At 36.9% G+C, this 21,176-nt stretch overlaps 1 protein-coding gene across 6 annotated transcripts in view; it reads right to left on the bottom strand.

Annotated features, from left to right (window-relative positions):
• Positions 1-21,176, bottom strand: part of STXBP5L (syntaxin binding protein 5L) — a 494,315-nt gene that overhangs the window by 202,681 nt on the left and 270,458 nt on the right. For all 6 annotated transcript variants that reach the window (XM_038003392.2, XM_007985660.3, XM_007985662.3 and 3 more), the window contains one exon: positions 15,272-15,350. In XM_038003392.2, coding sequence (XP_037859320.1) covers positions 15,272-15,350 — 79 coding nt within the window. The remainder of the gene's footprint in view (positions 1-15,271; positions 15,351-21,176) is intronic.

Here is a 21,176-nt window from a genome sequence, read left to right as displayed (position 1 = left end):
GAATGGACAGAGATGAAAACAATGACACGAGAAATACGTGACAAATGCACAAGCTTCAGTAACCGACTCGATCAACTGGAAGAAAGAGTATCAGCGATTGAGGATAAAATGAATGAAATGAAGTGAGAAGAGAAATCTAAAGAAAAAAGAAGAAAAAGAAAAGAACAAAACCTGCAAGAAGTATGGGATTATGTAAAAAGACCAAATCTACGTCTGATTGGGGTGCCTGAAAGTGAGGGGGAAAATGGAACCAAGTTGGAAAACACTCTTCAGGATATCATCCAGGAGAACTTCCCCAACCTAGTAGGGCAGGCCAACATTCAAATTTAGGAAATGCAGAGAACGCCACAAAGATACTCCTCAAGAGGAGCAACTCCAAGACACATAATTGCCAGATTCACCAAAGTTGAAATGAAGGAAAAAATCTTAAGGGCAGCCAGAGAGAAAGGTCGGGTTACCCACAAAGGGAAGCCCATCAGACTAACAGCAGATCTCTCGGCAGAAACTCTACAAGCCAGAAGAGAGTGGGGGCAATATTCAATATTCTTAAAGAAAAGAATTTTCAACCCAGAATTTCATATCCAGCCAAACTAAGTTTCATAAGTGAAGGAGAAATAAAATCCTTTACAGATAAGCAAATGCTTAGAGATTTTGTCACCACTAGGCCTGCCTTACAAGAGACCCTGAAGGAAGCACTAAACATGGAAAGGAACAACCGGTACCAGCCATTGCAAAAACATGCTGAAATGTAAAGAGCATCGAGGCTAGGAAGAAACTGCATCAACTAACGAGCAAAATAACCAGTTACTATCATAATGGCAGGCCCAAGTTCACACATAACAATCTTAACCTTAAATGTAAATGGACTAAATGGTCCAATTAAAAGACACAGACTGGCAAACTGGATAAAGAGTCAAGACCCATCAGTCTGCTGTATTCAGGAGACCCATCTCACATGCAGAGACAAACATAGGCTCAAAATAAAGGGATGGAGGAAGATTTACCAAGCAAATGGAGAACAAAAAAAGCAGGGGTTGCAATACTAGTCTCTGATAAAACAGATTTTAAACCATCAAAGATCAAAAGAGACAAAGAAGGCCATTACATAATGGTAAAGGGATCAATTCAACAGGAAGAGCTAACTATCCTAAATATATATGCACCCAATACAGGAGCACCCAGATTCATAAAGCAAGTCCTTAGAGACTTAAAAAGAGACTTAGACTCCCATACAATAATAATGGGAGACTTCAACACCCCACTGTCAACATTAGACAGATCAACGAGGCAGAAAGTTAACAAGGATATCCAGGAATTGAACTCATCTCTGCAGCAAGCAGACCTAATAGACATCTATAGAACTCTCCACCCCAAATCAACAGAATATACATTCTTCTCAGCACCACATCACACTTACTCCAAAATTGACCACATAATTGGAAGTATAGCACTCCTCAGCAAATGTACAAAAACAGAAATTATAACAAGCTGTCTCTCAGACCACAGTGCAATCAAACTAGAATTCAGGACTAAGAAACTCAATCAAAACCGCTCAACTACATGGAAACTGAATAACCTGCTCCTGAATGACTACTGGGTACATAATGAAATGAAGGCAGAAATAAAGATGTTCTTTGAAACCATTGAGAACAAAGATACAACATACCAGAATCTCTGGGACACATTTAAAGCAATGTGTAGAGGGAAATTTATAGCACTAAATGCCCACAAGAGAAAGCTGGAAAGATCTAAAATTGACACTCTAACATCACAATGAAAAGAACTAGAGAAGCAAGAGCAAACACATTCAAAAGCTAGCTGAAGGCAAGAAATAACTAAGATCAGAGCAGAACTGAAGGAGATAGAGACACAAAAAACCCTCCAAAAAATCAATGAATCCAGGAGTTGGTTTTTTGAAAAGATCAACAAAATTGATAGACTGCTAACAAGACTGATAAAGAAGAAAAGAGAGAAGAATCAAATAGATGCAATAAGAAATGATAAAGGGGATATCACCACCGACCCCACAGAAATACAAACTACCATCAGAGAATACTATAAACACCTCTACGCAAAAAAACTAGAAAATCTAGAAGAAATGGATAATTTCCTGGACACTTATACTCTTTCAAGACTAAACCAGGAAGAAGCTGAATCCCTGAATAGACCAATAGCAGTCTCTGAAATTGAGGCAATAATTAATAGTCTACCAACCAAAAAAAGTCCAGGACCAGATGGATTCACAGCTGAATTCTACCAGAGGCACAAGGAGGAGCTGGTACCATTCCTTCTGAAACTATTCCAATCAATAGAAAAAGAGGGAATCCCCCCTAACTCATTTTATGAGGCCAACATCATCCTGATACCAAAGCCTGGCAGAGACACAACAAAAAAAGAGAATTTTAGACCAATATCCCTGATGAACATCGATGCAAAAATCCTTAATAAAATACTGGCAATCCGGATCCAGCAGCACATCAAAGAGCTTATCCACCATGATCAAGTGGGCTTCATCTCTGGGATGCAAGGCTGGTTCAACATATGCAAATCAATAAACATAATCCAGCATATAAACAGAACCAAAGACAACAACCACATGATTATCTCAATAGATGCAGAAAAGGCTTTTGACAAAATTCAACAGCCCTTCATGCTAAAAACTCTCAATAAATTTGGTATTGATGGAATGTATCTCAAAATAATAAGAGCTATTTATGACAAACCCACAGTCAATATCAAACTGAATGCACAAAAACTGGAAAAATTCCCTTTGAAAACTGGCACAAGACAGGGATGCCCCCTCTCACCACTCCTATTCGACATAGTATTGGAAGTTCTGGCTAGAGCAATCAGGCAAGAGAAAGAAATAAAGTGTATTCAGTTAGGAAAAGAAGAAGTCAAATTGTCCCTGTTTGCAGATGACATGATTGTATATTTAGAAAACCCCATTGTCTCAGCCCAAAATCTCCTTAAGCTGATAAGAAACTTCAGCAAAGTCTCAGGATACAAAATTAATGTGCAAAAATCACAAGCATTCTTATATACCAGCAACAGACAAACAGAGAGACAAATCATGAATGAACTTCCATTCACAATTGCTTCAAAGAGAATAAAATATCTAGGAATCCAACTTACAGGGGATGTAAAGGACCTCTTCAAGGAGAACTACAAACCACTGCTCAGTGAAATAAAAGAGGACACAAACAAATGGAAGAACATGCCATGCTCATGGATAGGAGGAATCAATATCATGAAAATGGCCATACTGCCCAAGATAACTTATAGATTCAATGCCATCCCTATCAAGCTACCAATGAGTTTCTTCACAGAATTGGAAAAAACTACTTTAAAGTTCATATGGAACCAAAAAAGAGCCCGCATCTCCAAGACAATCCTAAGCCAAAAGAACAAAGCTGGAGGCATCATGCTACCTGACTTCAAACTATACTACAAGGTTACAGTAACCAAAACAGCATGGTACTGGTACCAAAACAGAGATATAGACCAATGGAACAGAACAGAGTCCTCAGAAATAATACCACACATCTACAGCCATCTGATCTTTGATAAACCTGACAAAAACAAGAAATGGGGAAAGGATTCCCTATTTAATAAATGATACTGGGAAAATTGGCTAGCCATAAGTAGAAACCTGAAACTGGATCCTTTCCTTACTCCTTATACGAAAATTAATTCAGGGTGGATTAGAGACTTAAATGTTAGACCTAATACCATAAAATCCCTAGAAGAAAACCTGGGTAATACCATTCAGGACATAGGCATGGGCAAGGACTTCGTGTCTCAAACACCAAAAGCAATGGCAACAAAAGCCAAAATTGACAAATGGGATCTAATTACTAACTAAAGAGCTTCTGCACAGCAAAAGAAACTACCATCAGAGTGAACAGGCAACCTACAGAATGGGAGAAAATTTTTGCAATCTACTCATCAAAGGGCTAATATCCAGAACCTACAAAGAACTCAAACAAATTTACAAGAAAAAAACAAACAACCCCATCAAAAAGTGGGCAAAGGATATGAACAGACAGTTCTCAAAAGAAGACATTCATACAGCCAACAGACACATGAAAAAATGCTCATCATCACTGGCCATCAGAGAAATGCAAATCAAAACCACAATGAGATACCATCTCACACCAGTTAGAGTGGCAATCATTAAAAAGTCAGGAAACAACAAGTGCTGGAGAGGATGTGGAGAAATAGGAACACTTTTACACTGTAGGTGGGATTGTCAACTAGTTCAACCATTATGGAAAACAGTATGGCGATTCCTCAAGGACCTAGAACTAGAAGTACCATATGACCCAGCCATCCCATTACTGGGTATATACCCAAAGGATTATAAATCATGCTGCTATAAAGACACATGCACACGTATGTTTATTGCAGCACTATTCACAATAGCAAAGACTTGGAATCAACCCAAATGTCCATCAGTGACAGATTGGATTAAGAAAATGTGGCACATATACACCATGGAATACTATGCAGCCATAAAAAAGGATGAGTTTGTGTCCTTTGTAGGGACATGGATGCAGCTGGAAACCATCATTCTCAGCAAACTATCACAAGAACAGAAAACCAAACACTGCATGTTCTCACTCATAGGTGGGAACTGAACAATGAGATCACCTGGACTTGGGAAGGGGAACATCACACACCGGGGCCTATCATGGGGAGTGGGGATGGGGGGAGGGATTGCACTGGGAGTTATACCTGATGTAAATGATGAGTTGATGGGTGCTGAGGAGTTGATGGGTGCAGCACACCAACATGGCACAAGTATACATATGTAACAAACCTGCATGTTATGCACATGTACCCTAGAACTTAAAGTATAATAATAATAATAATAATAATAATAATAAATACATCAATATTCCTATCTTGAAGAGGATAAAATTATTAATCCTAGAGGCCATCTCAGTTGGAGTGTCAGTAAGTAAATTGGTGACTGGGGATACATGATTCCCATATACATAGCTGTTTATGCCTGGAAATGTAAAGCAAGTCTGCAATTGGCTGGTCTGACATAAAACTAAGAAGAAAACACATCCCTTACATGTGCTACCTATGCAGTCCAATAAGAGACTCTATGGCTGCAGTTCATATGGTAGAGCTCTTCCTAAGGTTCCTGTTTCTATGACAGTCATCCTGACTTTTAACTGTACAGTTTCTGCTGTATAATAGGTGGAGCAGGGTTATAGCTATATAATTCTACTTCCTAACTGGCCCATTTAGCAGTGGCAATAAATTTTAGTATTCTTAACTTCACTGCCCCTCTGTTTTTTAATCTCCTTGTGTGCTAAGCTCCAGAGGTAATAAAGTAGTAATCACAAAAAATAGAAGCAATGTACTAATGTACACGTAGGTGGGATGACAGTAATTATGATCAATAATATGATTATTTCACATTACAATTATGAAGAATTAATTTACACATAGTTGTATTATTGACTAGCAAAAAACTAAGAAAACTTGAAAAATTTTAACAATATGAAATAATGATGACAACAATAATAGTAACATATCTATTAAGAAACCCACTATGTGTCTTCATCAAACTGAAAACATTACAGGCTGTATCCATTATTTCATTTAATTCTCATGAATATCATAGTGAGATAGGTATTGTTGATAAGGAAACTAAACTTTAAAAGAATTAAACTTTTCAAGGTCACACAACTGTCTTACTTCAAAGCCAATGATTTTAATTATTTTACACTGCCTTAACTTGAGTTTTTGATTTCTAAAAATATGTTCTCTTCACTTTTGTCTCTTCCTCCCTTTGCTTGGCAACATCTGTCAATCCTTAAAGTCCCATCTCAGGCATCTCCTTGCCAAAGAATTTTCCTGATTTCTCTCTTCATGGTTCTCCTCCCTACTCCCCTCAAGGCTGGGTTAGGTGTTCTTTTTCTGTGCTCTCATAGCATATCTCTACAAAAGTAACTTCTATGTTGTATAGAAACCACTAGTTTATGTCCTTGCCTCTACTGCTAGAACATAACAAATTCAAAAGCGAGCAGTAATCTTATTTCGGAACATCAAACAAATTGTATAGTACACGGTATATAGTAATAACAACTAAATTATACTATATATAGTACTATGTATTATATAGCATATCATATAATATACTATGTAGTATACTCTGTAGTATAGAATATGCTATATTGTATAATTTATACTATATATAATATAAATACATGTTATATTATATATAGTATATATAGTATATTATTATATATAAATATATTAAATATTTTAAATTTACATTTATATTTATATAAATAATTTAAATTATATAAATATATTAAATAAAATATATATTATACTATATATTATATAGTAATAACTACTAAACTATAGTAATAACTATTGAATGTTGTTTTAACTGAATTAAACTGAATACTGTTGAGAATCCAACAGAAATACATATTTTAAAAGACTTCTGAGCAATAAAATAGATGTCATAAAGTCCATGCATATACACTTTGTCATGGAAGAACCTCTCAGGCTTTTATATGAATCTATTTGCTCTCATTTTACAAGTTTGGTTTTCAAGTTTCTAAGTCCAAAGAAAATCAAAAGTTTGGATACTAGTAGATAACACAATAAAAATTATAAGAAATCCTCGTGGCCCAAAACTAAAGGAAAAAGAAAAGATTTTAAAAAATATATAAAAGTGAAGCAGAATCTGGGCTAGCGAGATGGCCAAATAGGAACAACTCCGGTCTGCAGCTCTCAGTGAGATCAACGCAGAAGGTGAGTGATTTCTGCATTTCCAACGGAGGTACCTAGCTCATCTAACTGGGAATGATTAGACAGTGAGTGCAGACCATGGAGGGTGAGCAGAAACAGGGTGGGGCATCACCTCGCCCGGGAAGCGCAAGGGGTCGACGAACTCCCGCCCCAGCCAAGGGAAGCTGTGAGGGACTGTGCTGTGAGGACAGTGCATTCTGGCCTGGATACTACACTTTTCCCATGGTCTTCACAACCCGAAGACAAGGAGATTCCCTCTGGTGCCAACGTCATCAGGGCTCTGGGTTTAAAGCACAAAACTGGGCAGCCATTTGGGCAGACACCGAGCTAGCTGAAGGAGTTTCTTTTCATACCTCGCTGGCACCTGGAATGCCAGCAAGACAGAACCATTCAATCCCTGGGAAAGGGGGCTGAAGCCAGGGAGCCAAGTGGTCTAATTCAGAGGATCCCACTCCCACAGAGCATAGCAAGCTAAGATCCACCGGCTTGAAATTCTCGCTGCCAGCACAGCAGTCTGAGGTCGATCTGGGAAGTGCCCGCTTGGTGGGGGGATGGGTGTCACCATTACTGAGGCTTGAGTAGGCCTTATTGCCCTGACAGCATAAACAAAGCCGCCAGGAAGTTCGACCCAGACAGAGCCCACTGCAGCTCCACAAAGAAGCTGTAGTCAGAGGGCCTCTCTAGCTTCCTCCTTTCTGGGCAGGGCATCTCTGAAAGAAAGGCAGCAGCCCTAGTCAGGGTCTTATAGCTAAAACTCCCATCTCCCTGGGACAGACACCTGGAGGAGGGGTGGCTGTGAGCACAGCTTCAGCCGACTTAAATGTTCCTGCCTTCTGGCTCTGAAGAGAGCAGCAGATCTCCCAGGACAGTGCTTGAACTCTGCTAAGGGACAGTCAGCTTCTTCAAGTGGGCCCTTGACACCCATGCCTCCTGACTGGAAGACACCTCCCAACAGGGGTCAACAGACACCTCTTACAGGAAAGCTCCGGCTGGCATCTGGCAGGTGCCCCTCTAGGATGAAGCTTCCAGAGGAAGGAGCAGGCAGCATTATTCTTTGCTATTCTGCAGCCTCCCATGGTGATACCCAGGCAAACAGGGTCTGGAGTGAACCTCCAGTAAACTCCTGCAGACCTGGAGAAAAGGGCCTTGACTGTTAGAAGGAAAACTGACAAACAGAAAAGAATAGCATCAACATCAACAAAAAGGACGTCCACACAGAAACCCCATCCGAAGGTCATCAAAACCAAAGGTAGATAAATCCATGAAGATGAGAAAAAAAAAGTGTAAAAAGGCTGAAAATTCCAAAAACCAGAAAGCCTTTCCTCCTCCTCCTCACCAACAAGGGAACAAAACTGGATGGAAACAACAACTCACCAACAAGGGAACAAAACTGGATGGAAACAACTCCTCACCAACAAGGGAACAAAACTGGATGGAAAATGAGTTTGACAAATTGACAGAAGTAGGTTTCAGAAGGTGGGTAATAACAAACTCCTCTGAGCTAAAGGAACATGTTCTAACCCAATGCAAGGAAGCTAAGAACCTTGAAAAAAGGTTAGAGAAACTGCTAACTAGAATAACCAGTTTAGAGAAGATAAATGACCGGATGGAGCTGAAAAACACAGCATGTGAAGCATACACAAGTCTCAATAGCCGAGTTGATCAGCGAAAGACAGGATATCAGAGATTGAAGATCAACTTAATGAAATAAAGCATGAAGACAAGATTAGAGAAAAAGGAATGAAAAGGAACAAACAAAGCCTTCAAGAAATATGGGACTATGTGAAAAGATCAAACCTATATTTGATTGGTGTACTTGAAAGTGACGGGGGGAATGGAACAGAGTTGGAAAACACTTTTCAGGATATTATCCAGGAGAACTTCCCTAACCTAGAAAGACAAGCAAAACGTTCAAATTTGGAAAATAAACAGAATATCACAAAGATACTCCTCGAGAAGAGCAACTCCAAGACACAAATTGTCAGATTCACCAAGGTTGAAATCAAGGAAAAAATATTAAGGGCAGCCAGAGAGAAAGGTCAGGTTACCCACAAAGAGAAGCCCATCAGACTAACAGCAGGGCTCTCTGCAGAAACCCTACAAGCCAGAAGAAAGTTGGGGCCAATATTCAACACTATTAAAGAAAATACTTTTCAAGCCAGAATTTCATATCCAGCCAAACTAAGCTTCATAAGCGAAGGAGAAATAAAATCCTTTACAGACAAGCAAATGCAGAGAGATTTTGCCACCACAAGGCCTGCCTTACAAGAGCTCCTCATGAAAGTACTAAACATAGAAACAAAAAACTGGTACTAGCCACTGCAAAAATATACCATATTGTAAAGACCATAGACACTATGAAGAAACTGCATCAACTAATGGGCAAAATAACCAGCTAGCATCATAACGACAGTATCAAATTTACACATAACAATATTAACCTTAAATGTAAACAGGCTAAATGCCCCAATTACAAGACACAGACTGGCAAACAGGATAAAGAGTCAAGACCCATCGGTGTGTTGTATTAAGGAGACCCATCTCATGTGCAAAGACACACATAGTCTCACAATAAAGGGATGGAGAAATGTACCAAGCAAATGGAAAGCAAAAAAGAAAAAAAAAGTAGGGTTTGCAATCCTAATCTCTGATAAAACAGACTTTAAACAAACAAAGATCAAAAAAGGCAAACAAGGGAATTACATAATGGTAAAGGGATCAAAAAAGAAAAAAAAAAGCAGGGTTTGCAACCCTAATCTCTGATAAAACAGACTTTAAACAAACAAAGATCAAAAAAGGCAAACAAGGGCATTACATAATGGTAAAGCGATCAATGCCAGAAGAAGAGGTAACTATCCTAAATATATATCCTACTAATACAGGAACACCCAGATCCATTAAGCAAGTTCTTAGAGACCTACAAAGAAGCTTAGACTTCCACACAATAATAGTGGGAGACTTTAACTCCCCACGGTCAATATTAGACAGGTCAATGAGACAGAAAATTAACAAGGCTATTCAGGACTTGAACTCAACTCTGGACCAAGTGGACCTAATAGACAACTATAGAACTCTGCGCCACAAAACAATAGAATATACATTCTTCTCAGCACCACAATGCACTTATTCTAAAATTGACGACATAATTGGAAGTAAAACATTCCCCAGAAAATGCAAAAGAACAAAAATAGTAACAAACAATCCACTTTCAGACCACAGTGCAATCAAATTAGAACTCAGGATGGAGAAACTCACTCAAACCTGCACAACTACTTGGAAGCCGAACAACCTTCTCCTGAATGACAAGTAGGTAAATAATGAAATTAAGGCAGAAAGAAATAATTTCTTTGAAACCAATGAGAACAAAGATACAATGTATCAAAATCTCTGGGACACAGTTAAAGCAGTGTTTAGAGAGAAATGTACAGCACTAAATGCCCACAGAAGAAAGCAAGAAAGATCTAAAATTAACACCCTAACGTCACAATTAAAAGAACTAGAGAAGCAAGAGCAAACATATTCAAAAGCTAGCAGAAGACAAGAAATAACAAAGATCACAGTGGAAGTGAAGGAGGTAGAGACATGAAAAACCCTTCAAATATCAACGAATTCAGGTGCTGGGTTTTTGAAAAAATTAACAAAATACATGGACAACTAGCCAGCCTAATAAATAAGAAAAGTGAGATGAATCAAAGAGACACAATAAAAAATGATAAAGGGGACATCATCACTGATCCCACAGAAATACAAACTACCATCAGAGAATACTATAAGCACCTCTACGCAAATAAACTAGAAAACCTTGAAGAAATGGACAAATTCCTAGATATATATACCCTTCCAAGACTAAACCAGGAAAAAGTCAAATCCCTGAACAGACAAATAAGTTCTAAAATTGAGGCAGTAATTAATAGCCTACCAACCCAAAAAAGCCCAGGACCAGATGGATTTACAGCCGAATTCTACAACAGGTACAAAGAGGAGTTGGCACCATTCCTTCTGAAACTATTCCCAACAATAGAAAAAGAGGGACTCCTCCATAATGCATTTTATGAGGCCAGCATATTCCTGATACCAAAACCTGGCAGAGACACAACAAAAAAAGAAAATTTCAGGCCAATATCCCTGATGAACGTCGATGCGAAAATCCTCAATAAAATACTGGAAAACCGAATACAGGAGCACATCAAAAAGCTTATCCACCACCATCAAGTAGGCTTCATATCTGGGATGCAAGATTGCTTCAACATATGCAAATCAATAAACGTAATCCATCACATAAATAGAACCAAAGACAAAAACCACATGATTATCTCAATAGATGTAGAAAAGCCCTTTAATAAAATTCAACATCCCTTCATGCTAAAAACTCTCAATAAACTAGGTATTGATGAAACATATTTCAAAATAATAAGAGCTATTTATGACAAACCCACAGCCAATATCATACTCAATGGGCAAAAGCTGGAAGCATTCCCTTTGAAATCTGGCACAAGATAAGGATGCAGTCTCTTACCACTCCTATTCAACATAGTATTGGAAGTTCTGGCCAGGGCAATCAGGCAAGAGAAAGAAGTGTATTCAAATAGGAAGGGAAGAAGTCATATTGTCTTTGTTTGCAGATGGCATGATTGTGTATTTAGAAAACCCCATCATCTCAGCCCCAAATCTCCTTAAGCTGATAAGCAACTTCAGCAAAGTCTCAGGATACAAAATTAATTTGCAAAAATCACAAGCATTCCTACATACCAATAACAGACAAACAGAGAGTCAAATCATGAGTGAACTCACATTCACAGTTACTACAAAGAGAATAAAATGCCTAGGAATACAACTTACAGGGGAAGTGAAGGACCTCTTCAAGGAGAACTACAAACCACTACTCAAGGAAACAAGAGAGGACACAAACAAATGGAAAAGTATTCCATGCTCATGGATAGGAAGAATCAATATCATGAAAATGGCCACACTGCCCAAAGTACTTTATAGATTGAATGCTATCCCCCTCAAGCTACCATTGACTTTCTTCACAGAATTAGAAAAAACTACTTTAAATTTAATATGGAAGCAAAAAAGAGCCTGTATAGCCAAGACAATCCTAAGCAAAAAGAACAAAGTTGGAGGCATCATGCTACCTGACTTCAAACTATACTACAAGGCTATAGTAATGAAAACAGCATGGTTCTGGTGCCAAAACAGATATACAGACCAATGGAACAGAACTGAGGCCTCAGAAATAACTCCACCCATCTACAACCATCTGATCTTTGACAAACCTGACAAAAACAAGAAATGGGGAAAGGCTTCCCTGTTTAATAAATGGGGTGCTGGAAAAACTGGCTAGCCATATGCAGAAAACTGAAACTAGACTCCTTCCTTACACCTTATACAAAAATTAATGCAAGATGGATTAAAGACTTAAACTTAAGACCTAAAACCATAAAACCCTAGAAGAAAACCTAGGCAATACCATTCAGGACATAGGCATAGGCAAAGACTTCATGACTAAAACACCAAAAGCAATGGCAACAAAAGGCAAAATTGACAAATGGGATCTAATTAAAGTAAAGATCTTCTGTACAGCAAAAGAAGCTATCATCGTCTCTACTAAAAATACAAAAAAGTAGCTAGGCACGGTGGCAGGCGCCTGTAGTCCCAGCTACTTAGGAGGCTGAGGCAGGAGAATGGCATGAATCTGGGAGGTGGAGCTTGCAGTGAGCCGAGATCGTGCCACTGTACTCCATCCTGGGCAACAGAAAAAGACTCCGTCTCAAAAAAAAAAAAAAAAAAGAAGCTATCATCAGAGTGAACAGGCAACATACAGAATGGGAGAATATTTTTGCAATCTATCCATCTGACAAAGGGCTAATATCCACAATCTACCAGGAACTTAAGCAAATTTACAAGAAAACAACAAAAACCCTCATCTAAAAGTGGGCGAAGTATATGAACAGACACTTCTCAAAAGAAGACATTTATGTGGCCAACAAACATGAAAAAATGCTCATCATCACTGGTCATTAGAGAAATGCAAATCAAAACCACAATGAGATACCATCTCATGCAAGCTAGAACGGCCATCATTAACAAGTTGGGACACAGGCCGGCGTGTTGGCTCACTCCTGCAATCCCAGCAGTTTGGGAGGCTGCGAACGGGTGGATCACAAGGTCAAGAGATGGAAACCATCCTCGCCAACATGGTGTAACCCTGTCTCTACTAAAGCAAATGCAAAAATTAGCTGGGCATGGTGGCACACGCCTGTAGTCCCAGTTACTCGGGACGCTGGGGCAGGAGAATTGCTTGAACCCAGGAGGCGGATGTTGCAATGAGCTGAGATCATGCCACTGCACTCTAGCCTGGTGACAGAGCAAGACTCCATCTCAAAAAAAAAGAAAAAACTCAGGAAACAAGAGATGCTGGAGAAGATGTAGAAAAAATACAAATGCTTTTACAGTGTTAGTGGGAGTGTAAATTCGTTCAATCATTGTGGAAGACATTGTGGCAGTTCCTCAAGGATCTAGAACCAGAAATACCATTTGACCCAGCAATCCCATTACTGGGTATATATCCAAAAGATTACAAATCATTCTACTGTAAAGACACATGCACATGTATGTTTATTGCAGCACTATTCACAATTGCAAAGACTTGGAAACAACCCAAATGTCCATCAATGATAGACTGGATAACGAAAATGTAGCACATATACACCATGGAATACTATGCAGATATTAAAAAAGATAAGTTCATGTCCTTTGCAGGGACATGGATGAAGCTGGAAACCATCATTCTCAGCAAAGTAACACAGGAACAGAAAACCAAACACTGCATATTCTCACTCATAATTGGGAGTCGAACAACGAGAACACATGGACATAGGGAGGGGAACATCACACCAGGGCCTGTTGGGTGTTGGGGGGCTAGGGGAGGGATAGCATTAGGAGAAATGCCTAATGTAGATGATGGGTTGATGAGTGCAGCAAACCACTATGGCACGTGTATAACTATGTAACAAACCTGCAAGTTCTGCACATGTATTCCAAAACTTAAAGTATAATAAACTATATATAAATATACATATATTTATATATATGTGAAAAACTCCCACAAAATAATACCACAAGCTGCTACGAATAGTTAATATAGTGTCCTGCACCTTAATAATCCTTGAAGTGCAATACCATATAACAAATATTGTAAATAATTTTGAACCTGAAGACTCAAGCAAAGCTTAAACTATAAGTAATATTTTAAGAGGCAAAATATATGTCATATATTTCATATTTCCATTAATAATGATTAAATTTGAAACATTCTAATACTTATAATGGTATAAAACACTGGTCATTTTTATCAGTTAATGCATAGTAGGCTAAAGAGATATTTATATATAGATAAAATAACTGGTTTAAAATGACCATAATTTTGTACTATTAAAATTTTAGAAGAGCAGTTATAAACAAACATTCAGTATACCTATGATACCAAGAAAACATTATAAAATGAGCATATTATTAATATAAAGTAGGATTATTTAATTTGAATTAAAATAAATTTAATGTTTAGGCAAGATTTATTATGGTAATTCTGAATGAGCATATTGCCACTAATTATTATTGCCAGGTAAAAGGAACTTGTTGATATATAGGACATGGCTACTTTTTTTTTTTTTTTTTTGAGACAGAGTCTCGCTCTGTTGCCTAGGCTGAAGTGTAGCGGCACCATCTCGGCTCTCTGCAACTTCCACCTCCTGGGTTCAAGGGATTCTTGTGCCTCAGCCTCTCAAGTAGCTGGGATTACAGGCACGTGCCACCATACCCAGCTAATTTTTGTGTGTGTTTTCAGTAGAGACAGGTTTTTGCCATGCTCCCCTAGCTGGTCTCGATTTCCTAACCTCAGGTGATCCACCCGCCTTAGCCTCCCAAAGTGCTGGGATAACAGGTGTGAGGCAGGGCACTCAGCCGGATACGGCTACTTTAAACACAAAATAATATTATACTAATTTTTTTTATTTTTCAACATCTTAAAATTTAGTACTTTTTATTACATTAAGGTACATAACTTTATCTTTCCAACAAACTGTAATCTTCTGACTTCAGAATGTAAGATCTTAATGTACAGAGACTTGGTTATGTATTTAAGTCTTTCACATGCAATATCAATGGACACATTGCTTCTGCTTAATAAATCCTGCTACTTGTAGTATGCACGGTCAGAAGTCCTTTACTGTTAAAATTATTGTGTATAATACTTATCTAAATGCTCATTAAGAATCCTGAAATAATTAACACTTGTAATATGCAATATTTATAATAATCATTATCAGAGATATGTCTATGAGACAACAAAAAATCAGTTATGTTAATATGGAGGATGCAGTTGTATTTACAATTATGTAAAACTTTAAACAATATATTAACATTAAAGATCATTTGCCTTTTTTGTCTCTGCTTCATATCCGTCTTTCCCTAAAGTAAAAATGCATACCTGTTTTTGCAGGTCTTGTATTCTACTTTAAGAATTGGTTTACAAGATTCAGATTTTCTTCCTTCTCTTTGACTTTTTCCTAAAGAAAAAAAAGATTTAATTAAATCTAATTTAAATTCTATTCATCTGTAAGAATTAAAAAATTTGACTAAAGGAATTTAAAGATAAAGGAATAATAATGTAATTATGTGTTTGTCATAACAGGATAAACTTATGTCTATGAATCCTAATATTTTTGTTGAATTTGTAAATAATCTTTAGAGTTGCAATACTTGTCTGCTATATAATTCATAAAATTACCTGTAAAATTATATAACTTTTATCGCTTTACATTCTTCACACATAAATCTAATTACATGTGGAGTTATTTTAATTATTTAAGTTTGAAGACAAAGTAAGTTTAGAATTGAAGATCACACATACATACTTATCTACATAATGAAATTTATTACTATTTCTATGGTTTGAATGTGTCCCCCAAAATTCATGTGTTGGAAACTTAATCCCCAGTGCAATAGTATTGAGAATGAGATTTTTAAGAGGTGATTAGGATATGGGGGCTTTGCCCTCATGTTTGAATTAAATACAGTTATTGTGAGAATGGGTTGGTTATCATGGGAGTGGGTTTCTAATGAAAGGATTAGTTCAGGCCCCTTCCCTCTGTTGCACATCTCTCAACATGTGATACCTTCCACCATGTTACAACACAGTAAGAAGTCCCTCATCAGATGTTGCCCCTCAATCTTGGACTTTCCAGCCTCCAGAATCATAAGCCAAATAAACCTCTTTTGTTTATAAACTGTGTAGCGTGTGGTATTCTGTTACAGCACCACAAAACAGACTAGGACAACAATGACAATCCATACTAGGATCAATATTTTATCTATAATACATGCAAACTCCTTTCATACAGAGAAATACTTGCTATTTAAAGCATATAATGAACTATCAAAATTATTCTATTTCTATCAAATACATTTTTAAAAAAACTTCCATTAGACAATGAACACAAATACTACATTTCATGATTTTTAAAAATCATTTTAATGATGTATTCATTTTGCATAAAACAAAAATGATAATTTCTTATAGGGGATGGGTTATTCTGTTTAGACTCCATAAGATTTTGAATAAAGGATCAAAAAGAGAAGGAAATAGAAGTGAAGCTACTTCTACACATAACATGCTTATCTTTCTAGTTATGCTTTCAGTTTACTTCTATGTCTCATTTTGGTTAAATTGGCATGTGTTCTGAAATGCAATGTTTGTTTCTTTTTCATTTGCAGTAAGTACCCTTATTTATTCTTGTATTACCACAGTTGTTTATAGTCACGTATCTATTACAGAGATGTTTACATGCATATAGCTTTAAATTTTCAGATTAGCTTCACAATGACATAAGCAAATCCAAACAGGATATCAAGATAGTTTTATTTAACGTGTTTAAAGGGCAAGGAATTAAACAACAAATCAATATCTGCTGCTTGGCATGCTTTCTGAAATTGCCTTTTCTTTATTTTACCCTATGTTTACTAAACAAGAAACAAATAATATAAAATTGACCATAATCTTTCACACTGTACTAAAATATACATATCTGTGCCATATGTAAAATAGAATTACTGACATTATATGTATATCATGATGCCTTACAAAGAGAAAACTTTTGCTCAGGAACTTGTTTGAACAATAGTCTTTTTTTTTTTTTTTTGAGATGGGGTCTCACTCTGTTGCCCAGGCTGGAGTGCAGTGGTGTGATCTTGGCTCCCTGCAACCTCCACCTCCTGGGTTCAAGCAATTATCCTGCTTCAGCCTCCTGAGTAGCTGGAACTACAGGCATGTGCCACTACACCTGGCTATTTTTTTTGTATTTTTAATAGAGACAGGGTTTCACTGTGTTAGCCAGGATGGTCTCGATCTCCTGACCTAGTGATCCACCCATTCTCAGCCTCCCAAAGTGCTGGGATTACAGGCGTGAGCCACCAAGCCCGGCCCTGAACAATAGTCTTAAGATTGAGAACTAGATGGTTGGAGATTACTGGCTTTGGTAATGATGTGGGAATAGAGAGAAATAAAAAAAGTGACACAGCCAGGGGAGAGTTCCACTCCCCTTAGTTTATATGTCTTTTCCATCCAGCACTTCACTAAATTGTCAAATCATTAATTGAACAAAACAGTATATTTGCAGTTGTTTGTACATATTAAAGCATTTTTAATCAATATACATCAGAGTCATCAATTGATTTCAGTGGGAAAGAATAATTACATAATTTTCTCATTAACATTTTCCTTCAATTTCCAACTCTAACTATTTATTCTTGGGAGAGAATTTTTGTGCTTCAATTATACTTATTGACTGTCAGTAATTGAAACATGATTAAATGTCATGTTGTATATAACAACATTATCAACAATTACATTCCTTACTATTCCTAACATTCAGAGTAGTGTACCAAGTGTTAGGGTATTAAAAAACTAAATTCCAGAGGCTTAAAATTCACCATATTAAAAAATAAGTTAAAATGACATTATGAAGTACTATAATGAAATGAGTGATAAGCATAGAGGTTGAGATTAAAACTGGTTTTATTGACAGGCCAATTTGACTAGATTAAAAGATTCATGAAGGGGAATAGGAGAAATAATGTTAATGAGGTACAAAATAGCTAATCAATGGCAATCTCTAAACTTATTTTCAATATAGAAAATGGAGAGTTATAAGAAGCTTTCAAGTTAGGGAGTGATGAGTGTAAAGCAATGTTTCAAAAATATTTATGTGACTTCATTTAATAGAGCAATTTTGAGGGTATAAGAGACTGATGCTGGAAGAAGATTATTGAAACAGCACAGAAAAAAAAAAACAGAAAAAAAGAATGAAGGAGTATGAACAATCTCAAAGAAATGTCGAATACCATTAATCACAAGAATATACATAATGGAAATAACAGAAGAAAAGGAAAGAAAGGAATACAAATATTTCTTAAAATAATGGTTGAAAACTTTCCTAAATTTGGTGAAAAACATTATCTATGCTTTAAGAAGTTCAATAAACTTCAAGCAGGATAAAGAAATCTCTACTCAGACACATCCCAGTAAACATGCTTAAAAGAAAAAAAGACACCTTGAAAACAGTGTGTACAAAGGACCCCTATTAAGATTAACAGCTAACTTTCAGAAACAATGGAGGCTGAAAGGCAACGGAATGTGAAATGACATATTCAAAACAGTAGAAGAAAAAAAAATCTGCTAATCAAGTCTTATGTTGAACAAAACTGTCTTTCAAAAATAAAGATGAAATAAAGACATTTCCAGATAAACAAAAACTGAGAGAATTTGTTGATAACAGAGCTATCTTACAAAAAATACTAAGGAAAGTCCTTCAGGGTGAAAGAAAGTGACCCCAGCAAGTAATTCAAATCTACACAAAGAACAGAGTACCAGTAAAGGTAACTAGGTAGACAATTACAATGGCATAATTGCATATTTATTCTCCAAGCACCTTTTAAGTGATTCAAAAGTCAATTATATAAGACAATATGTATGTAATTGTATTGTGAGATCTGTATATATATTTGCCAGTAACAACACAAAGGAAGTGGGTGAGAGCAAAGCAATACTGGAACAAGGAAAAGATACCACAGTTGGTGATTTGAATCTACAGCAACAAATGAAGAAAACCAAAAATGATAAGCAAAAACATCAATGTAACAGATTCTATGAATATATACAGGATCTACATTTTTGTCAACATCCTTAAAAGGCATACAATTATATAAGATTTCATAATAATTTAATTTAAACAATATATTATTGGGTTTGCAGAACATAGAGATATAACATGTATAACGAAAAATTGGACAAAAAAAAAAAAAAAAAAAAAAAGAAGGAGAAGAAGAGTCAAGCACAATGGCTAATGTTTGTAATCCCAGCAATTTGGGAGGCCAAGGTGGGTGGATCACCTGAGGCCAGGAGACCAGTCTGGCCAACATGGTGAAACCCTGTCTCTACTAAAAACACAAAAATTAGCCAGGTACGGTAGCAAGTGCCTGTAATCCCACCTACTTGGGAGCCTGAGGCATGAGAATCCCTTGAAACCAGGAGGGGGCCAATATTCAACATTCTTAAAGAAAAGAATTTTCAAACGAGAATTTCATATCCAGCCAAACTAAGTTTAATAAGCAGAGAAATAAAATGCTTTCCAGACAAGCAAATGTTGAGGGATATTGTCACCACCCAGCCTGCCTTACAAGAGCTCCTGAAGGAAGCACTAAATATGGGGGGAAAAAAACAAAACAAACAGTATCAGTCACTGCAAAAACATACCAACATATATAAACCAATGACACTATGAAGAAACTGCATCAACTAATGTGCAAAATAACCAGCTAGCATCATAATGAAAGGATCAAATTCACACATAACCATACTGGTAATGGGCTAAAGTCCCCAGTTAAAGACAAGACTGGCAAATTGGATAAAGAATCAAGACCCATGAGTGTGCTGCATTCAGGAGACCCATCTCACATGTAGACACACTAGGCTCAAAATAAAGGGATGGAGGAATATTTACCAAGCAAATGGAAAGCAAAAAAACAGTAGGGGTTGCAATCCTAGTCTCTGATAAAACAGACTTTAAACCAACAAAGATCAAAAAAGAGAAAGAAGGGCATTACATAATGGTAAAGGGATCAATGCAACAAGAAGAGCTAATTATGCTAAACATATATGCACCCAACAGGAGTATCCACACACTGGGATATGAGTCAATATCCCACCCAGATTCATAAGACAAGTTCTTAGAGACCTACAAAGAGACTTGGACTCCCACACAGTAATAGTGGGAGAATTTAACACCCCACTATCAATATTAGACAGTTCAACAAGACAGAAAATTAACAAGGATATTCAGGACTTGAACTCGGCCCTGGACCAAGAGGACCTAATAGACAACTGCAGAACTCTCCACCACAAATCAACAGAATATACATTCTTCTCAGTGCCACGTAACACTTATTCTAAAATCGACCGCATAATTGGAAGCAAAACACTCCTCAGAAAATGCAAACGAATTGAAATCGTACAAACAGTATCTCAGACCACAGTGCAATCAAATCAGAACTCAGGATTAAGAAACTCACTCAAAACTGCACAACTAATGGAAATTGAATAACCTGCTCCTGAATGACTACTGGGTAAATAATGAAATTAAGGCAGAAATAAAAAAGTTCTTTGAAACCAATGAGAACAAAGAGAGATATAACAAACCCAGAATCCCTGGGACACAGCTAAAGCAGTGTTAAGAGCAGAATTTATAGCACTAAATACCCACATCAGAAAATGAGAAAGATAAAAAATCAACACACTAACATCACAATGAAAAAAACTAGAGAAGAAAGAGCAAACAAATTCAAAAGCTAGCAGAAGACAAGAAATAACTAAGATCAGAGTGGAACTGAAGAAGACAGAGACATGAAAAACCCTTCAAAAAATCAGTAAATCCAGGAGCTGGTTTTATGAAAAGATTAACAAAATAGATTGCTGGCTAGACTAATGAAGAAGAAAAGAGAGAAGAATCAAATAGACACAATAAGAAATGATAAAGGGGATATCACCACTGATTCCACAGAAATACAAACTACCATCAGAGAATAATATAAGCACCTCTACACAAGTAAACTAGAAAATCTAGAAGAAATGGATAAATTCCTGGACACATACAACCTCCCAAGACTAAAACAGGAAGAAGTTGAATCCTGGAATGAACCAAGAACAAGCTCTGAAATTGAGGCAGTAATTAATAGCCTACCAACCAAAAAAAGTCCAAGAATGGATGGATTCACAGACAAATTCTACCAGAGGTACAAAGAGGAGCTGGAACCATTCCTTCTGAAACTATTTCAAATAA

This window comes from Chlorocebus sabaeus, chromosome 22 (genome assembly GCF_047675955.1).
Source record: "Chlorocebus sabaeus isolate Y175 chromosome 22, mChlSab1.0.hap1, whole genome shotgun sequence".
In the NCBI taxonomy this organism is placed as follows: domain Eukaryota; kingdom Metazoa; phylum Chordata; class Mammalia; order Primates; family Cercopithecidae; genus Chlorocebus; species Chlorocebus sabaeus.
This window is presented reverse-complemented; position numbering and strand designations above follow the sequence as displayed.